We start from the raw sequence: 21,539 nt of genomic DNA, 5'->3' as shown, positions 1-21,539 counted from the left end.
AAAAATATATGTGTCTCAATTTTTTCTAGTGTCAAATAGTCTTAGTTATTGGCCGTTGAAAAGCAGTGTACCGGTAGTGGCGTTTTGGCCGTTTAAGGGTTAGAGAAAGAAACATAAATATAATTCAAAAATGAATATTTATAAATTGCCTAATTGTGAATACTTTTTTTAAATGTATAATTTTTAAAAATCGTGATTGCTTTTCAATACTTTTTGAAAATTTTTTGTTGCTTGTGATTAAATGATGAAATTACACTATAACTGCTATTTTAAACCAAAGAAATCATTTTTTTTAATCCTTTCATTATAAAAAATTGGGGATACAAATATTTTTTTATTGCATTTTTAATAAATAAATTACATTTATTGATAATATAACTTAATTTATGAACATAAAAAATGTTGAATTGTTCATATTTTAAGACGTTCAAAGTGCATGTGCATAGTTTTATTTGACTTTTACAAAATCATACTCAAAATAAAATATTTGAAAATAATTCAAGTTGATAAATTTAATAGTTTCGCAAGAAATATTTTAAACACAGATTTGGAATCCTTCAAGATAAATGATTCCTGAACAAATAATGTTATTTTTATTTACTTTTTTAAATGATGATTTATTTTAAACAAAAATAAAATTACTTTTCTACCATAAAAGAAGACTTTTTTTTTTAAAAAAGTAATTAAATTTTGAACAAAAGAATTGAATTTTCAACCTAAAAAATGAATTCTAAAAAAAAGTGTAATAGTTGATATTTCAACAAAAAAAAAATGAATTTTAATAAAAAGAAATTAATTTTTAACAAATAAAGATTTTTCACCCATGAAAGAATGATAAAGCTTATCTATTGTTGATCCAACAAACCCAAAGAAGAATTTTCGATACAAAAAATTCATTTTCGACAAAATAGTTTAATTTGTAACCAAAGAAATAAATTGATATTCAAACAAATAAATTTTCAATAAAGTAGTTCCACTTTTACGCACGCAGTGGAATTTTTAATTTAAAAACTTCAATTTTCAACAAAATAGGTCAACTTTCACACAAAAGGGTGAATTTTGAACTAAATATATGAATCTTCAACAAAAAACTGATTCCTTAACAAAGTGCTTCAACCAAAATTTAAAAAAAAAGTTGAATCCTCAATCAAAGAACTTTCAACCAAACAGTTGCGTTGTTATCCTAAAACGATGAAATTCCTACTAAAACAAATGGATTTTAAATTTAAACAAAATTAAAAAATAGTAGTTGAATTTTCACCTAAAAAATTTTATTTGACTTTTAATATCAAAATATAAATTTGAAACAAGAAGTAAGTGCTCTACGAAGATACTTGAAATTTCAACAAAACAGTTGAATTTTATGACAAAAGGGATATCTTTTTAACAAAATTAATGCATTTTTAAAATCAAATAGTTGCAGCTTTTCAAGAAAGATAAGATTTCCACTAAAACAGATGAATTTTCAAAACAGAAGACAAATTAATTAAAAAATCGTAGAATTTTCATCCTAAAAAGTTTTCAGTTGAATTTTCAATGCCAACATATGAATTTTAAACAAATGAAAATCTTCTATGAAATAGTTAAATTTTTAACTAAAAGGATTATTTTTCATATAAAGGTTGGATTTTCAACAAAAGCACTTCCATGTTTATCTAAGAAAGATGTATTTTTTACTAAAGTAGCTGAATTTTTTATTTAAATGGAACAATTTTCAAAAAAATAGTTGAATTTGCGTAAAAAAAAATCATTTGTCATTTCAACGCAAAAAATATATATATTTTATGTAAAAAGTAAACTTTTTGCGAAATATTTTACTTTTCAACACTATAATATGAATTTTAATAAAAAATTAAATTTTTTACCAAACATTTGACTTTTCAACATCAGAATATGAATTTTAATTAAAAAGTAAATTTTGTACAAAAACAGTTGAATTTTTAACCCATAAAACTAATTTTCAACAAAATTGTTACATTTTCAACCAAAAAAGTTGTATTATTTTTACTAATCGAAAAGTGAATTTCCTCCGAAATAGTTAAATTTTCAAACTAAGAGCAAAATTTTCAGCAATACATTTGAATATTTAATCCAAAAGTTGCATTTTTATATAAGAAAGACGCAATTTCTCCCAAAATATATGAGTTTTTTAATTAAAAAGATAAATTGTCAACAAAAAATAGATAAATTTTCTTTCAAAAGTGATTTCAGTTGATTTTTCAACACCATAAAATATATTTTATATAAAAAGGAAATTTTTTACGAAATAGTTGAATTTTCAAAACCAAAATATGAATTTCAATAAAAAAGTAAATTTTCTACGAACATAATTGAACTTTCAAACCAAAAGACAAATTTTCAACAAAATAGTTGAATTTTCAACTAAAAAGTTGCGTTTTTATCCAAGAAAGATGCCATTTTTACTCAAATATATGAATTTTTTAATTGAAAAGAAGAATTGTTTTTTAAATATTGAATTTTCATCCAAAAAAGAGTTGAGTTTTCAACACCAAATATGAATTTTATTCAAAAAGTACATTTTTGTACGAAAATAGTTTATTTTTAAATCAAATTTTTTGTTTTAAATACATATTTTGGTGTTGAAAAATCATATGAAATATTTTTTTAACGATATTAAAAAAATATTTCATATGATTTTTCAACACCAAAATATGTATTTAAAACAAAAAATTTTTCTAATGGAATAGTTGACTTTTCAAAACTTATAACTAAAAGAAAATCTTCAGGAGAGAGAAACTGCAAACAAAAAAAGAAATACAAATACAAGGAAAATAAATGACTAACAAGAATATTATATCAGGTACTTCCCTAACTTTTCCATGAACAAATTTTCATTTTCCCTCACCATATATTGAAATATCAGAATCTTAAACTTGTAAAATTTTAATCTACAATCTTTTATAAACGGAATAAAACAATTTTAAATTAAAATTTGAAAATTTCAAATTTATTCTTCTTGATAGTTATTTGATAGTTATTTCCCTGGCTTTTTTTAAAAACTAACATTTTTGCCCCAGCAATTCTGCTTCATTTTTCCAAATTTTTTGATACTCTGAATGTTCAATAGTTTATATAAAATATTCCTAATATCCCAAATATTTTTCCCATCGAAAATATTGTTCCTATCTAAAATATTTGTCCTATCGAAAATATTTGTTCTATCCAAAATATTTTTTCTATCCAGAATATTTTTCCTATAAATTTAAATATTTTTTTCTTTTCTTAAGATTCAGTCTTCGTTTGGCAAGATTATCTCGATGCGACAGAAAGCAACGAAGTCCCCCAAATTTTATTTCCCCATGTGGAATTAACTCTACAAAGTGGAATCGAAATAGGAATGTCTTTGGAAGTCCCAACACGAAAATTTGCCGAGGACGAGGAAATTTCTTATTGGGTTGCTTCCATCGTCATGGCTTGTGGTCCGCTTCTCAGATTAAGATATTTTGGTGGAGACGACAGATCCTTAGAATTCTGGTGTAATCTCACAAAAGAAGCAGCTCACGAACTTGGCTGGTGTGTTAGAAACAACAAAAAATTAGAACCACCGGAAGAAATTTTTAAGAGGTCGCCAGATTGTCTTGAAAAACTTCCTGATTTTTTAATCCGGGCGAAGTCTGTTCCCCAGGAAATGCTTTCAGGGGTTCGTTTCACTCAGTTATTTTCACTTTTGAACAATATTTAATTTCCGAATTTATTTTTCATTTATTTAGAATACTCATTTTTCAGGAGGGACTTAGCATGGTGGACAGAATAAAACAGGGGATGAAAGTCGAACTCAGCGATGTCCGGCATCCTTACAAATTATGGGACGCGACTGTAAGTTTTTGATTCAAAATATAAAATATTTTCTCAAATTTCTTTCTTTCAGCATGAAAAGTTTTTCATTCCAAGTATTTTAAAATTTCTTATATTATTTTTTGTGATGGAAAATAAGCAGGGTATCTAAAAATATGTGAACTCATTTTTTGTAGATTTCAATCATTTAAAGGGATTTAAAAGATTTTAAATATTTCAGGGTATTTTTAAGATTGCCAATGAATTTTGAAAAGTCTTAGAATTTTTTAAGAAATTTCAAAATATTTCAAAGAATTTGAAATATTTTAGAATATTTTAAAAGATTCCAAAATTTTTTTTATAGATTTCAATAATTCGAATGGATTTAAAAGGATTTGAAAGACTTTATGATATTTTCAAGAATTCCGAGGAATTTTGAAAAGTTAAAAAAAATTTCAAAATATTTCGAAGGATCTAACATATTTGTGGGCCTTTTAAAACATTCTAGAAATTTTCAAACATATTTAAATTATTTGAAAGGATTCTTAAGGAATTTAAAGAGTTTATGATATTTTTCAAATACATTTTTAGAAGATTTAAATAATTTGAAGGGACTTTAAAAGTTACTAAATATTTTAGAGTACTTTTAAGAATTCTAAGGAATTTTCCAAGTTTGAAAATGTTTTTAGGAATTCCAAAATATTTCAAAGGATTTGAAATATTTTAGAATATTTTAAAAGATTCCAAAGATTTTTTGATAGATTTCAATAATTCGAACGGATTTCAAAGGATTTGAAAGACTTTATGATATTTTCAAAAATTCCGAGGAATTTTGAAAAGTTTAAAAAAATTTCAAAAGATTTCAAAGGATTTAATAGATTTTGGGTATTTATAAATATTCCAATACCTTTTGAGTAAATTTGTAAAATTTGAAGGAATTTTAAAAACTACTAAATATTTTTGAATCCTTTTAAGAATTCTAAGGAATTTTCCAAGTTTGAAAATGTTTTTAGGAATTCCAAAATATTTCAAAGGATTTAAAATATTTTAGAATATTTTAAAAGATTCCAAAGATTTTTTTATAGATTTCAATAATTCGAATGGATTTAAAAGGATTTGAAAGACTTTATGATATTTTCAAGAATTCCGAGGAATTTTGAAGAGTTTAAAAAAATTTCAAAATATTTCGAAGGATCTAACGTATTTGTGGGCCTTTTAAAACATTCTAGAAATTTTCAAACATATTTAAATTATTTGAAAGGATTCTAAAGGAATTTAAAGAGTTTATGATATTTTTCAAATACATTTTTAGAAGATTTAAATAATTTGAAGGGACTTTAAAAGTTACTGAATATTTTAGAGTACTTTTAAGAATTCTAACGAATTTTCAAAGCTTGAAAATGTTTGAAGGAATTTCGAAATATTTCAAAGGATTTGAAATGTTTTAGGGTATTTTAAAAGATTTCTTGATAGATTTCAATAATTCGAACGGATTTCAAAGGATTTGAAAGACTTTATGATATTTTCAAAAATTCCGAGGAATTTTGAAAAGTTTAAAAAAATTTCAAAAGATTTCAAAGGATTTAATAGATTTTGGGTATTTATAAATATTCCAATACCTTTTGAGTAAATTTTTAGAATTTGAAGGAATTTTAAAAGCTACTAAATATTTTAGAATCCTTTTAAGAATTCTAAGGAATTTTCCAAGTTTGAAAATGTTTTTAGGAATTCCAAAATATTTCAAAGGATTTGAAATATTTTGGGGCATTGTAAAAGATTCCAATGTTTTTTTATAGATTACAATAATTCGAATGGATTTCAAAGGATTTTAAAGATTTTATGATATTTTTTAAATTCCAAGGAATTTTCAAGAGTCTTAGAAAGTTTTAAGGAATTTTTGAAAATATTTCAGAGGAGTTGAAATATTTTAGGGTATTGTAAAAGATTTTTTTTGTAGATTTCAATAATTCGAATGGATTTCAAATATTTTAGGGTATTTAAAAATATTCCAATACATTTTTAGAAGATTTTAATAATTTGAAGGGATTTTAAAAGCTACTAAATATTTTAGAATAATTTTAAGAATTCTAAGGAATTTTTAAAGCTTGAAAATGTTTTAAGGAATTTCAAAATATTTCAAAGGATTAAAAATATTTTAGGGTATTTTGAAAGATTTTTTTATAGATTTCAATAATTCGAATGGATCTCAAAGGGTTTTAAAGATTTTATGATATTTTCAAGAATTCCGAGGAATTTTGAAGAGCTTAAACAAATTTCAAAAGATTTCGAAGGATTTCAAATATTTTAGGGTATTTACACATATTCCAATAACTTTTGAGTCGATTTTAATAGTTTTAAAGAACTTTAAAAGCTGCTAAATATTTTAGAGTACTTTTAAGAATTCTAAGGAATTTTCAAAGCTTGAAAATATTTGAAGGAATTTCAAAATTTTTCAAAGGATTTGAAATATTTTAGGATATTTTAAAAGATTTTTTTGTAGATTTCAATAATTCGAATGGATTTCAAAGGATTTGAAAGACTTTATGATATTTTCAAGAATTCCGAGGAATTTTGAAGAGTTTAAAAAAATTTTAAAAGATTTCGAAGGATTTAAAATATTTTTGAGTATTTAAAAATATTCAAATACCTTTTGAGTAGATTTTAATAATTTGAAGGGATTGGATTTTAAAAGCTACTAAATATTTTAGAATACTTTTAAGAATTCTAAGGAATTTTTCAAGTTTGAAAATGTTTTCAGGAATTTCAAAATATTTCAAAGGATTTTAAATATTTTAGGGAATTATTTACAAATATTCCCATACATTTTTAGAAGATTTCAATAATTTGAAGCGACTTCAAAAGCTATTAAATATTTTAGGGTATTGCAAAAGATTCCAAGAATTTTATCAAGATTTAAATAATTCAAGTGGATTGCAAAGGATTTACAAATTTTATGATATTTTTAATATTTCCAAGGAATTCTTAAGAGCCTTAAAAATTTTCAAGGACTTTCGAAGGATTTAAAATATTTTTGGGTATTTTTAAATATCCTATAATTTTTAAAATGTTTTTAAATAAATTGAAAGGATTCCAAAGAAATTTAAAGATTTTACGACATTTTTTAAATCCCAAGGAATTCTTAAGATTTAAAATATTTCAGGGTATTTACAAATATTTTAAGAAATTTTTAGTAGGTTTCAATTATTCGAATGGATTTCAAAGGATTTGAAAGATTTTATTATATTTTCAAGAATTCCGAAGGATTTTGAAGAGTTTTAAAAAAAGTCAAAATATTTTTATGTATTTTTAAACATTCTAGAAATTGTTAAATATATTTCGATAATTTGAAGGGATTCTAAAGGAATTTAAAGATTTTACGAAATTTTTAAAAACTCCAAGGGATTGTCAAGATCTTTAAAAAGTTTCAAAAGAATTCAAAATATTTCAAATTTTTTAAAAATTATATTGTGTTTACAAATATTCCTAAAAAGTTGTTTAGATTTCAATAATTTGAAGGGACTTTAAAATATTTAAAATATTTTAGGGTATCGCAAAAGACCCCAAGGAATTTTAATAGATTTCAAGAATATTACATTAGGTTTACCGCAAAATTTAATTTTAAATTTCCCTAATTTTCTAACGTATGGTCAAAGACTCCGAGGAATTTTTAAAGATTTCAATATTGGAATGGATTGCAAATGATTTACAGATTCTATGGTATTTTTAATAATTCCAAGCAATTTTGAAGTGCCTTACAAAATTTCAAGGGACTTATATTTTTGGGTATTTTAAAATATTCTAAAGATTTTTAAATGTATTTCAATAATTTGAAGGGCTTTCAAAATATTTCGAAGGATTTTAAATATTTTAGGGTATTTAAAAATACTCCAAGGCATTTTTAGTAGTTCTTAATAATTTGAATGGACTTCAAATATTTTAAATATTTTAGGGTATTGTAAAAGATTCCAAGTAATTTTTGATAGATTCCAATCATTTAAATGGATTTCAAAGGATTTAAGAATTTTCAAAAGCTATGCAAAGTTTCAATGGATTTCAAAGGATTCGAAATATTTTATGGTATTTTAAAAAATTCCAAGGAATTTTTGATAGATTTCAATAATTTGAATTTAAGAATTTCTAAGAGCTTTACAATATTTCAAGGGATTTCAAAAGATTTGAAATATTTTAGAATATTTTAAAAGATTTCAAGGATTTTAAAATATATTTCAATAATTTGAAGGGATTATAAAGGATTTTAAAGATTTTACGGTATTTTAAAAAGTTTCAAGGAATTTAAAAATATTTTAAAGGATACATGTTCAATATTTTAAAATTCTCTAGGACATCCAAGAATTTATTCACATGAATTGAGGGATTACATAGGATTTGAAAGATTTTTAAATAATTTAATGTATTTCTAAATATTTTAAAGAATTTTAGGATATTTTAAAATATTTCAAGAAATTTTGATTTGATTTTAATCATTCCAAGGAATTTAAAATAATTTTAAAGTTCTTAGAATATTTTAAAAAATTTAAAGGAATTTTCAAGCACTCTAAAAATTACAAAGAATTTAAAAAGATTCTGGAAGATTTGAAAGATGTAGGTATTTTTAAAAGATTTAAATAATATGATGTCATTCTGAGGCATGTTACGGCATTTCTAAATTTATCCAAAAAATATGCTCAGCTTTAAAAGGTATCAAAGTATGTTAAAAGATCTTAAATTGTTTGCAATATTTTAGGGCATTTTAAAAGATTCCAATGCATTTTCAAGATGTTAAAAAAGTTTCGAGAGATTTGAAAAAATTTCAAAGGATTTTAAATATTTTAGAGAATTTTAAAATATTCCAATGAATTTTAAATTGATTTTAATAACTTAAAAGTATGTTAAAGATTTTAAATGATTTTAAATATATTTTAATAATTCGAGGATATTCTAAGGAATTTTCAAGAATTTAAAAAAATTTCATGACATTTCTATAGATTTCAAAGGATTTAAAATATTTTAGATTGTTTTTAAAGGTTCCAAAAATGTTTTAAAAATTTCGATAATTTAAAGTGATTCCAAAGGATTTACAAAATTCTAGGCCATTTTTAAAACTTCCAAAAATTTTTCAAGAGCTTTAAACAATTTCATAGAATTTCACGGGATTTTTTAGTATTTTCATGGATTTAAAATAATTTATTCCCAAAGATTTGAAATTTTTTATAAAGGTTTTAGAATATTTTTAAGGGGTTTTGAAGGATTTTACAACAATTTAGAAGATTTTAGGATGATTAAAGAAAATGTCAAGGAAAATTCAACTAGTTTGTTGAAAGTTCTTTCCTTTTTGGGCGAAAATTTATCTTTTTAGGTGAAAATTCACGTATTTGGTTTAAAATGAATTTTTTTTAGCTAAAGATTTATCATTTTAATTAAAAATTCACTTTAAATTTATGTCTTCGGTTGAAAAAATATATTTAATTTAACATTCCTTTTCTATATATAATTCATCTTTCTGGTTAAAAATGCCACTGCTTGGTAAAAAATGTATATTTTTTAGTTGAAAATTCATTACTGTGATAAAAAATTAATTTTTTTGACTGGAAACTCGTTTTTTTGTTGTTTAAAATTTACGTTTCTAACTGCAAATGGAACTATTCTAGTTTTTTTGTAAATTGATCTTTTTAAGTTTAAAATTTATATACTTTATTGAAACTATATATTTTTTGGTCGAAAATTCATCTTTTGGGTATATACAACAATGTATATATATACATATACATATATATACAATGTAATAAAAATATTTGTTTAAGAATTCTTCTATTTTTGGTTAAAGAAAAATTTTTGATGAACAAAGAAACTATTTTGTTGCAAATTCGTTTTATTTATTTAATTGAATATTTATCTTTCTAACATTTTAACTATATTCTAATTTAAAAGATTCAAAGAATTTTTAAATATGTTTCAATTATTTGAAGGGATTTCAAAGGATTTTAAGGTTTCATGATATTTTTAAAAGATCTATCAAATTTAATTATTTTTTGGAGAATTCTTCAATTTTTGGTTAAAAAATCTTTTTATTTTTATGAAAAAAGAAACTATTTTGTTTAAATTTCGTTTTCTTCTTTTAATTGAATATTTATTTATCTAACATTTTAACTATTATAATTTTGGTTGAAAATGGATCTTTTTATATGAAAATTCATGTACTTTGTTGAAAATGAGTATTTTTTGGTAGAAAATTAATCTTTTGGGTTGAAGATTCATCATTTTAGTTAAAAATTCATTTCTTGGGTTCAAAATTAATTTTTTTTTTAAATTTGAAAACTCAACTCTAAAATGTTTAAAATGTATTTAGAAAAAAAAATTTTGCATTAATATTATTAATCTTCTAAAATAAAAATAATTTAATCATTATTAATAAAGATAGAAAATACGGGTTTTAAAATCCTAATTAAAAATGCTCATAAATGCTCATTAAATTCTTAAAGCACGTACATTTCGAGCAGATTCTCTTCTGTAAATCATAAATTGAAATGTTTTTTCATCCCAATTATGAAACATTTTCTATGTAAAATGTCACTAGATTATAATTATGTTCTCAAAATATCAGTGGTCAGAGAATTTCCTTTCTTTTCAAGATAATCGAAAACGTAGGAGGTCGTCTCCTTCTTCGATACGACACACCAGGTGCTTCGCCAATGAAGGATTTTTGGATTTTTTGCACATCGGAACGCATTCATCGTCACGGATTTTCAACAACTTCCGACTCAAAGTGGTTTTTGGAACCTCCAAGTTCTATAATTGACGCTCATGCTTATGAAAAGTGGAAGGAATTGACGGAATCCGGTCCTAAAAATTACGACACGAACACCAATCACTTTGATAATGCGAAGGAACATCCTCGTCATAAATTCGAAATGGGAATTAAACTCGAGACGATTTCGCCAGCTGACAGAATGACAATGTGTCCAGCCTCGGTTTGCAAAGTTTTTGACGATATTTTTTTTCTCGTCAGGATTGATGTTTATGATGAGGATGCCAGTTCTGAGGACATGAATGACTCCTTCGTTTACGACAGTCCCGAAAAAGATACTTGGCTTTGTACAGCGGAACATCCTTATATTTTTCCAGTCGGATGGGCCGAGAAACACGACATCAGGTAACACTTGCCAACAAATATTATATTTCAGGGTAGGCTGGTCCAAAAATGCATTGCAAATTTTTTTCCCGCTCTAGAGGGCAAATTTTCCATTTCTTTGTGGTTGGAAAATCATATTTTTCGGTTGAATTCAACTTTTTTGTAGATAATTCGTTTTTTTGGCTTTAAAATTCAATAATTTTGTTGAAGATTAAATAACCTTACTTGGAATTCCATGTATTTTGTTCAAAATTGGTCTTTTTTGGTAGAGCAATAATCTTCTTAGACGACAATTCATCTTGCCAGTTTAAAATTTAACAATTGTGTTGAAAATTCGTTTTTTTTTTGTTTGAATTTATTCATTTTTATCAAAGTTTTTATCTGTAAATGTAACTATTCTATTTTTGCTTGAAACCTTATTCTGTTTATTGTATAAATTAAAAATTCAACCATTTCGCCACCTGGCATCGAAAACTGGAACTAGAAAGAGTAGGTACAATTTGAAAGATGTAAATTAATTTTTGCATAAAAGTGTTTTTACGATAGTTTTTTGAAGTAGCAAACAATGCTTAAATACTAAAAACAAATCTTCATAAAAAAAACAAATAGTTTTAGATAGAATTTCCATCCATTCAAGTTTAAATAAACTTTAATTAATGTTGAAAAAATGTAACGTGGAACTCTTGAATTTCAAACTTTTAATATTAAAGTTTAAAAGTTTTTTACTTCAATAATTTTGTATTTAAATCTGATTCAAACGCTCAATAATTTGCACGTATAAAACTTTTCCAATGCTCTAAAGTATAAATTGAAGAATCAATCAATAAATTTAAAAAATTAAAAAATTATATCATTTAAAGCCATTTTAAGTCAGAAACATTAAAAAATGAACGCTTAAATTTTTTTATAAACTGTACACTTCTTGAATTAAAAATTAAATTATTTATATTTTGAATGGTTAAAAAATCCTAAAAATGCTTCCAAATCTTATTTGAAATTCTTGAAACATCTGCATGTTCTTTATATTTTATCGATTTTTAAATTATTTTTGAAATTTTTTCAGAACTGTTAACATTCTTTAGAATAAATCCAATTGAAAAAATTTTTTTTATAATTTTGCCAAATTGAAGAAATTTCCTTCAAATCTCCCACATTCATTTTTTGATAATTTTGTAAGTCTTTTTAAATCTTTTCAACAACAAACAAACAAATTTTCAACAAAATAGTTCAATAATTTATTTTTAGTTTAATTTAATAATTTAACAATTAATTTAATAATTAAACAATTTGAATAGCTTCCATGACTTTATAAACAATTTTCAATTCTTTAAAAAATGTTAATTATTTAAACAATTATTTATTCCCAAAAAATGTAAAAAATAATCGTCTTTTCTAATTGAAATGCAATATTTTTATATTGGTGTAGTAAATTTTTATAAAAACATTATGTAATTATTTAAACAGTTTTTTGTTTATTTTCGAAATTTCAAAAAATTGAGCCAGAGATGTTGACTTTTATCAAATTGGTATCCTATACTACTTTTTGTTGAATAAAATAGAACAAATACAATTATTTTTCGGACTGTATAGTGTATAAAAAGAATATATGTACCATTTTTCAATTGTTTAAACAATTATTTTAGAATTATATTTTAGAATTATTTTAGAATTATTTAAAATTCAATCCATGATTTGAATTTTTAAGGCAAAAAGGGCAATTTTTTATAAGACAATTGAATATTCATCAAGAAAGTTAATTTCAACCAAGAAATATAACTTTTCTACGATGAAAGATGAATTTTCTACAAAAGAGTAAATTTTTTAATTTATAAGTCGAATGCTTTAGAAAGCAGTGGCCTTTTAAATCGGAAAAAATGAATTTTTAATAAAAAAGATCAGTTTTGATCAAGAAAGATGGATTTTTAACAAGATAGATGAATTCTCAAACAAAAAGCTCAACTTTCTACAAACCAGAATAATATTCTAACCAAAAGGGCGTCTTTTTAAATAAAATATATTATTTTCTACCATATAGTTAAATTTTCTAAATAATTGAATTTTTTATTTATACAATATACATTATAAGGTTTCAAGCAAAAAAGGAATAGTTAAATTTTCAGAAAAAAACTTTAATAACAAAAAAAATAAATTGAAACATAAAAAAACGAATTTTTAACAAATTTGTTAAATTTTCAACGGAAAAGATGAATTGTCGACCAAGATGATTAATCCTCTACCAAAAAAGAAAATTTTTGAACAAAATGTATGAATTTTCAACAGGATTATTAAATCTTTAATAAAATTATTTAATTTTAAAGCAAAAAAAAACGAATTATCGAAAAAAACTTAAATTCAACCCAAAAATATGATTTTTCAACTATAAAGTTAAATTTCTACCAAATTGTTTAATTTTTAACCTGGAAATATGAATTTTCTACAAAACAGTAATATTTTTAACATTCGGGAATTTTACAGGGTCTAGCATTTTATTTTTCAGGATTTTTTAGTCGTCCCAACCACACAATTGTATTTTTATCCAAAAAGGATAAATTTTCAACCAAAAAGATTATATTTCTACCAAGAAGGATGAATTTTCAACAAAAAAGTTTGACTTTTAACTAAAACAGATTCATTCTTAAGCACATAGTTAAATTTTTAACTGAAAAAGATAAGTTTTCAAACAAAAATAGAATAGTTTCATTGTCAGTTGAAAAAATGTACTTTTCAGAGATTAACCCTTTAAAAAAATGATTTTATAACAAACTAGTTGAATTTTTGATCAAGACAATGACTTTAATAATATTATTGAATTTTTCAACAACAAAAAATAATTACAATTTCAACCAAATAATACAGTTTTTAACCAAATCAAATTAATTTTATATCAAAAAGATAAAAGTAGCCTTTTCAATATAAAATAGGAACTTTTAACCTGCAATTAATTTGAATTAATTTAGAATATATCCTCAATTCTTATTAATTTTTCCTGAATTCTCTCACATTCTTTGGAATTCTTTTGCATTTTTTCAATTCATTTTAATTCTTGAATCTTCCTGAATTTTTCTAAATTCATTACAAACTTATCGAATTCAATGCATCTTTTAATTGTTTGCAATTCACTATTTTTTATTTCACCTTGAATTTTGATAAACTTCATTGTGTTCAATGGAATTTTTTAGATTTAAAAAAAATTTTCCAATTCATTTGAATTGTTTTGAGTTTATCTAAAATTGTTTTGTTTAAAAATTTAACTAAATACGACTACTAAAATCCAGAGAATAATAATTTTCAAATTTATATAAAATTGATCTATTCTATTCAAAAAATTTCATAATTTTACAAGATTAGAATGTTGGTCTTCAAATATATAAATAATGAGGGAACAATTATTCATTTGTAAAAGTATCTTTATATTACTGTTCTTAACTATTTGTTCGAAAATTCGTCTTTTTTTGGTTTGAAATTAATTTGTTTAACTGAAAGTTGAACTATTCTATTTTTGGTGAAAGACTGATCGCTTTTAGTTGAAAATTCATACATTTTGTTGAAAATTCGTTCTTTTTGGTAGAGAATTAATCTTCTTACCTTAAAATTCATATTTTAGCTTTAAAATTCCGCAATTTGATTGCAATTTTTATCTCCCGACTGAAAATCTTTCTCAATTTAAAATTAAAATGATCTTAAAAAGTCGTCCTTTTTGATTTAATTAAACTGTTTTTTATTAAAAATTAAAAACATGCATTGGTAGAAATATAAGGACCACTTTTTTGTTCAGAATTTATCTTTTTGTAAATGAAAACTCTTTTTTTTAATTAATTTTTTGGATTGAAGATTTATTAAAAAATTTTTTTTTCAAGAAATAATTTTAATTTGAAGATTCATTTTAATTGAAAATTTATCTTTTTAGCTGAAAAATGAGCTATTTTCTTGAAAAATCCTCTTTTTGGTAAAAAAATCTGTTAAAGATTCATTATTTGATTTAAAAATTCATCTTTTTGGTTTAAAATTTAACCATTCTATTTAAAGATTCATAATTTTAGTGAAAAATATATCTCTTTTGGTCGCATAAAAAAACTTGACTGAAATTTAAACACTTTTGTTAAAAATTCATCTTTTTTAGTTTAAAATTCAACTATTTGGTTGAGAAATTTCTGTAAGTTTGACTTTCAACAATTTGTTTGAAAATTCATATAGTTTGTTGAAAAATCGTATTTTTTGTTCGAAAATTAACCCTTTTGGTTCGAAAATTGAACTTTATGCTTAAAATTGTATCTGTCTTGTTGAAAATGCAATATTTTTACTTGAAAAATTATGAATTAATGGGCTTTGAAAAACAAATTTAAGAAATGATAAATTATCTTTTCAGTATTATTTAGTTATTTAATTAGTTGATCCCTAGAAACTGAAAAATACATTATTTATAATAAACTCGCGAAACTCTATAAATATCCCGAATCGATTGTTTAAAAAAAATCGAAATGTTTCAATCACTCCGCACTATGAAAAAATATACCTCGAAAAATCTTGATATACCTGAAGAAAAAAATTTTTAATTTTCAGGGAATTTGTTTCCGGGATTGAGGCAAACATCCTGTAACATTATAAATAAATTTGAAGTATCGAATAAATTATTTTTCAGACTAACACATCCTCAAGGTTGGATCTCGAAATCTGTTGATTTCAACTGGGAAGAATATCTCAAAGAAACGAAATCAATTGCCGCCGACGATTCTCTCTTTCCGGCAAAAGAAAGTGCCCAGGAAGTTGGTTTCGAGATTGGAATGCGACTCGAGGCTGTCGATCCCGAAAACGAAAACGTCATTTGTGCAGCTCATGTGACAAAAATCGTGGACAATCTGCTCTGGTTAAAATTAGACAATTACGAAGACTGTCGACCGGAACACGTGGTGTACATAAACTCCTTGCAGATCTTCCCCGTCGGCTGGTGCGAATCGAATCATTATCAGCTGAAACCCCCGAAAGATTACATTGAAGTTTGTAGGAAACTGCAGGTGCCGATGACTGAATCGAAGAAAAATACACTGGTGGATATTTCGGTTTCCGAACCCCGTTCCTCGCTCTGGTGTCCCAAAATTTATTTCAATTATCGCTGTTTCACGGGACCGATGATTTCAAAAGGAAAACTGGCAACGCTTCCCAAAGCCGTTGGACCTGGTCCGGTTATTTTAGTTATGAGAGAAGTTTTGTCGATGATCGTTTCGGTTGGATATCGAAGCGCGAGAATTTTAAAGGTAATATTCTTCGAATTTAAGATTTTTTTTGCATTTAAATTTATAGTCAGATTAAATTTTCAACCAACGAAATTAAAGTTTAACTGAAAAGATACATTTTCAAGCAATAGGATTAGTTTTCCACGAAAGAGGTTGAATTTTTAACAAAGTTGTTAAGTTTTTAACCAAAGAAAGGAGTTTTTAACTGAAATGAGGATTTTTTTTTAACAAAACAAACCAAAAACAAGAGAATTTTCAACCGAGAAGATTAATTTTCTGCGACAAAATACATATTTTTAAGAAATTGCATACATTTTTCAACAAATAGTTGAATTTTCAACAAGCAGTTGTTAAATTTTCCTTGAACAAATTAATTTAAAAAATTTTCAATCAAATAGGCAATTTTCGAGCTAAAAGGTGAATTTTTTATAAAAAAAAAGATTAATATTCTATCATAAAAGACGAATTTTCAACAAAATGCATGAATTTTGAACCAAATAGTTGAATTTTCAAGTAAAGAAAAGAAATCGAATAAACATGGATTTGTTAAATTTTCAACTGAAAAAAATTAATTTTCAACTCTAATGATGAATATTGAATTTAAAAAATGAACTTTGAATCTAACAGTTGAATTTTGGACAAAAAACAAGAGAATTTTCAACAGAGAAGATTAATTTTCTGCTACAAAAGACAAATTTTCAAGAAACTGCATACATTTTCAAACAAATAGTTGAATTTTGAACATTCAGTGTTTAAGTTATCCATAAAAAATGTAATTAAAAAAACATTTCAATCAAATAGGTGAATTTTCGAGCAAACAGATGAATTTTGCATAAAAAAATAATATTCTACTATAAAAGACGAATTTTTAATAAAATGCATGAATTTTCGACTCTAATGATGAATATTTAATTAGAAAAATAAACTTTGTACCGAATAGTTGAATTTTCGACTAAAAAGATGAATTTTCAAGCATACAAATTTTCTACTAAAAAGTATGATTGTTCAATAAAATACATGAATTTTTAATTTAAAAAAAAATCAATATTCAATGCAAAAGGAAAAAGTTATATTTACATTTGAAAAAATTAGTTTTCAGTATAAAAAAAAAAATAATTTTTAACTAAAAAGATAAATATTTAACTAAATAGTTGAATTTTGAACTCAACAAGAAACAAATTCAAATAAACATGGACTAGTTTTTTAACTGTAATGATGATTTTTTAATTTAAAAAATGAACTTTGAAACGAATATTTAAATTTTCGATCAAAAAGATAAATTGTAAACAATAAAGATTTCTTTTACTACCAAAAAATAAACGAATTTTCAACAAAATGCAAGAATTATTGACCAAATAGTTGAATTTTCAACTGAAGAAGAAGAAAAAATTACCTAAACATGGACTATTTAAATTTTCGGTTGAAAAAATTAATTTTCAGCCGAAAAAACTAATTTTCAACTCTAATGATGAATATTTAATTTTAAAAATGATCTTTGAACCGAATAGTTGCATTTTCGAACAAAAAGATAAATTTTCAAACATAAATATTAATTTTCTACCAAAAAATATGATTGTTTAATAAAGTACATTAATTTTTAACTAAAAAAATTAATTTTCTATCCAAAACGGAATAGTTATATTTACAGTCGAAAAAATTAATTTTCAATATAAAAAAAATAATTTGTAACTAAAAAAGATAAATATTTAACTAATTAGTTGAATTTTATACTAAAGAAGAACCAAATTCAATTAAATTTTCAGTTGAATAACTTAATTTTCAGCAGAAAAAAAAATTAATTTTCAACTCTAATGATGAATATTGAATTTAAAAAATGAACTTTGAACCGAATAGTTAAATTTTTGACCAACAAGATGAATTTTCAAACATAAATATTAATTTTCTACCAAAACATATGATTGTTCAATAAAGTACATGAATTTTTAACTAAAAAAAATCAATATTCAACTCAAAACTGAATAGTTATTTGTATAGCTGAAAAAATTAGTTTTCAATATAAAAAAAAAATAATTTTCAACTAAAAAATATCAATATTCAACACAAAATGAAATAGTTATATTTACAGTTGAGGAAAATTCATTTAAAAAATCATTTTTAACGAAATTTAAAAATTCTCAACTTTAATGCCTGATATTTAATTAAAAAATCGTACTTTGAACCGAATGGTTGAATTTTCTACCAAAAAAAAAAAAACACGAATTTTCAACAAAATAGATGCATTTCCAACTAAAAATGATAAATCTTCAAACCAAAATGGCAGAGTAATATTTAAAGTTAGACAAATTAATTTTCAACCAAAACAAAAAAAGAATTTTCAGCAAAATAGTTCAATTTTAACTAAAGAAATGAATTCTCAACTATAATGATGAATCTTCTAATAAAAAAATGAATTTTGAACCAAATATTTGACTTCTCGAATGAAAAAGATGAATTTTCAACCAGAAAGATTGATTTTATAACAAAAAAAACAGGTTGTTAATAAAATTCATGCATTTTCAACTAAAAAAAAGTAAATATTCAACCCAAAATTTTCAGCAAAAATTTATCTAATTTAAAAATGTGTGTTGTTCAAAATTTATAAATTAATTAAATTAAATTGAATTTTTAAATGAAAACGTTTAAAATTGAGTAATTTCAGATTGAAAATGAATAAATCTGACCTTTTCAAATTTCATTCGTTCAGTCTTATATAATTTCAAAAATTAAAACTTCTAATAGTTGAACAATTTTCATTGCTTCTTATTTTGAGCCTGTTAATTTTTGTTCACTTTAATTGTAACTGTAAAATTTTTTATATAATTTTTTAATTCTAAATTTTAATAATTTTCAGGAAAGTAGTTGAATTTTTAACCAAAGAAATGAATTCTCAAGTATAATGATAAATTTTCAAATAAAAAAATTAGATGAATTTTTAACTAAAAAAGACAAATCTTCAACCAAAAATGAATTTTTAACCCTAAAAAAGCAAATTTTTAAAGAAAATATTTCAATTTCCACCCATATAAATTAATTTACAACAAAAAAGATTAATTTTTCATCAAAAATATTAGCATTCTACCATAAAAGACGAATTTTCAATAAAATGCATGAAATTTGTACCAAATAGTTCAATTTTCAACAGAAATTAATTTTCAACTGTAATGATAAATATTCAATTTAAAAAATGGACTTTGAACTGAATAGTTACATTTTCAAGCAAAAGGATGAATTTTCAAAAAAAATAAAATAAATTAAAAACATGAATTTTCATCTATAATGCTATATATTCAATATGAAAATTTACGTAGTTAAAAATTTGTTTTTCTGTGGTTAAAAATGAATTTTTTTTAAACTAAAAATTTGGCTCTTTTAATGAAAAAGTCGTGTTTCTTGTTAAAAAATCGATTTTTTTTCTAGAATATTATTATTCTTGATTGAAAATTGGTTGAAGATTCATACATTTTAGTTGAAATTTCTTTTCTTTTTTTTTTTGCCAAAAAATTAGCTATTTTGTTGAAAGTTCGTTTTTTAAATTCCGAATTCATTTCTTAAATAAAATTTTAACTATTCCACCGTTTTGTGGAAAACCTATATTTTTATGTTAAAAATTCAACTATTTGAATGAAAATTTACGTATTTTTATGAAGATTCATCTTTTTCGGTATACAATTAATCTTCTTGGTGGAAAATTCATTTTTTTGGTTGAAGATTCAACATTTAAGTTACAAAATTTATTTCTTTGGTTGAAAATATAACTTTTTGGGTTGAGAAATCATGTATTTTGTTAAAATTTCCTGTTTTTTGATGGATAACTGATCGGTTTTTGTTGAGGTTTTCATTGATTTATTTTTAAAAACTCGTATTATTCTGATTAATTTAACTGTTATGTTTAAAAATTTACACTATTTTTTGGTGGGAATATCGATTATTACAGTTTTTGTTAAGAATTCTTTTTAGAGAAATTTCTCTTTGGTTAAAAATTAAACTATTTTGGTCAAATTTCATTTTCTCCTGGTTAAAAAATGAATTTTTATTGAACTGAAAATATAAATATTCGTTAAAATTTTTTTTTAATGAACAAGTCATATATTTTGTTGAAAATTGGTATTTTTTTTTATAGAAAATTCATTTTTTGTTTGTTAAAAACTCATTTTTTTATTGAAGATTCATCATTCTGGTTCAACTACTACACTTTTGGTTAAGAATGTATTTTTTGACTGAAGATTAATTTTCTTAACTTTTCTTAATGTATTTTGTTGAAAATTGGACTTTTGTGGTAAAATATTAATCTTTTTTGTGAACATGTCGTTTTATTGCTTAAAAAATTAATTTCTTTGCTTGAAAAGTTAACCATTTCTTTGACATTTTTTCCTTTTTTTAACATTACAAATTAATTTTTTTGTTGATAAATGCAACTATTTAGTTACAAATTCATCTTTTGGGTAGAAAATTAATTTTCTTGATAGAAAATTTATCTGTTTGGAAAAAATATGAAAAATTCGTGAGGGAAAAATCAGGGAATTCCTAAATTGGGATTTTATCGCAACGCTGTTGAAAATTAATCCTTTTGTTTAGAAAATTAATTTTTTGGGTCAAAAATTATTCTTTTTGGTTGAAAATTAATTTCTTTAGACGATAATTTAACGGTTTGGTTGAATATTTGTCTTTTTTGGTAAAAATTTAATCTTCGTTGAAAATTCATATTTTCGATTGAGAATTAATTTCTGTAGTTGAGAATTCGACTACTCTATTTTTTACTGAAAATTTATCTTTTTCCCCTTGAAATTATTATTTTCTTTGTTGTTAAAAATTCATATTCATATTAAAAAATATCTTTCAGGTTCTTCAGTGTGATACAAAACCAGAACCTGGTTATCATCTCGAGGTTTTAAAAGCAAAGCACAAAAATAATACATATCGAGCCTCCGTCGCAGTCGTGACTTCAGGAGACATGGTTGCAGATTTTTGTCGCAATGTCTGCCAAAAAATAATGGTCTGTCCAAATCTCTTTGGGCCCTTGCGAGTTTTGGATAATGAATGCCCGGATCGTTGCCACAAAACTTCAAAAGCGAAATTCAGTAAGTAATTTATGCAAATCGAATTTATTTTCTGAGGGAATTCTTTTTTAAATGGTACGAGGGTAGTTCAATAAGTCCTTAGAATGAAGTATAAAAACAATTTTTTTTTGGCAATTTTTTTTTTATTTTTCAACATAATCTCCTTGGAGCTCTATACACTTGGTCAATCGCTTTTCAAGTTTTTTTAATCCTTCAGAAAAGTGTGTTTTCAGAAGTTCCTCAAAATAAGCACTTACAGAGGCAATGACGTCTTCGTTGTCTGGAAATCTCTGTCCACCGAGCCATTTTTTCAAGTTTGGAAATAAG

General features: G+C 23.6%; 1 protein-coding gene across 2 annotated transcripts in view; it reads left to right on the top strand.

The window, feature by feature from the left end:
• LOC117172662 (scm-like with four MBT domains protein 1) overlaps positions 1 to 21,539 on the top strand; it is a 44,143-nt gene that overhangs the window by 8,809 nt on the left and 13,795 nt on the right. For both annotated transcript variants that reach the window (XM_033360788.1, XM_033360789.1), the window contains exons 3-7: positions 3,249 to 3,661; positions 3,748 to 3,837; positions 10,425 to 10,945; positions 15,564 to 16,176; positions 20,996 to 21,233. In XM_033360788.1, coding sequence (XP_033216679.1) covers positions 3,249 to 3,661; positions 3,748 to 3,837; positions 10,425 to 10,945; positions 15,564 to 16,176; positions 20,996 to 21,233 — 1,875 coding nt within the window. The remainder of the gene's footprint in view (positions 1 to 3,248; positions 3,662 to 3,747; positions 3,838 to 10,424; positions 10,946 to 15,563; positions 16,177 to 20,995; positions 21,234 to 21,539) is intronic.

Source organism: Belonocnema kinseyi, chromosome 5 (genome assembly GCF_010883055.1).
Source record: "Belonocnema kinseyi isolate 2016_QV_RU_SX_M_011 chromosome 5, B_treatae_v1, whole genome shotgun sequence".
NCBI lineage: Eukaryota > Metazoa > Arthropoda > Insecta > Hymenoptera > Cynipidae > Belonocnema > Belonocnema kinseyi.
The sequence above is the reverse complement of the archived record's forward strand: the minus strand, read 5'-3'. Positions and strand labels throughout refer to the sequence as shown.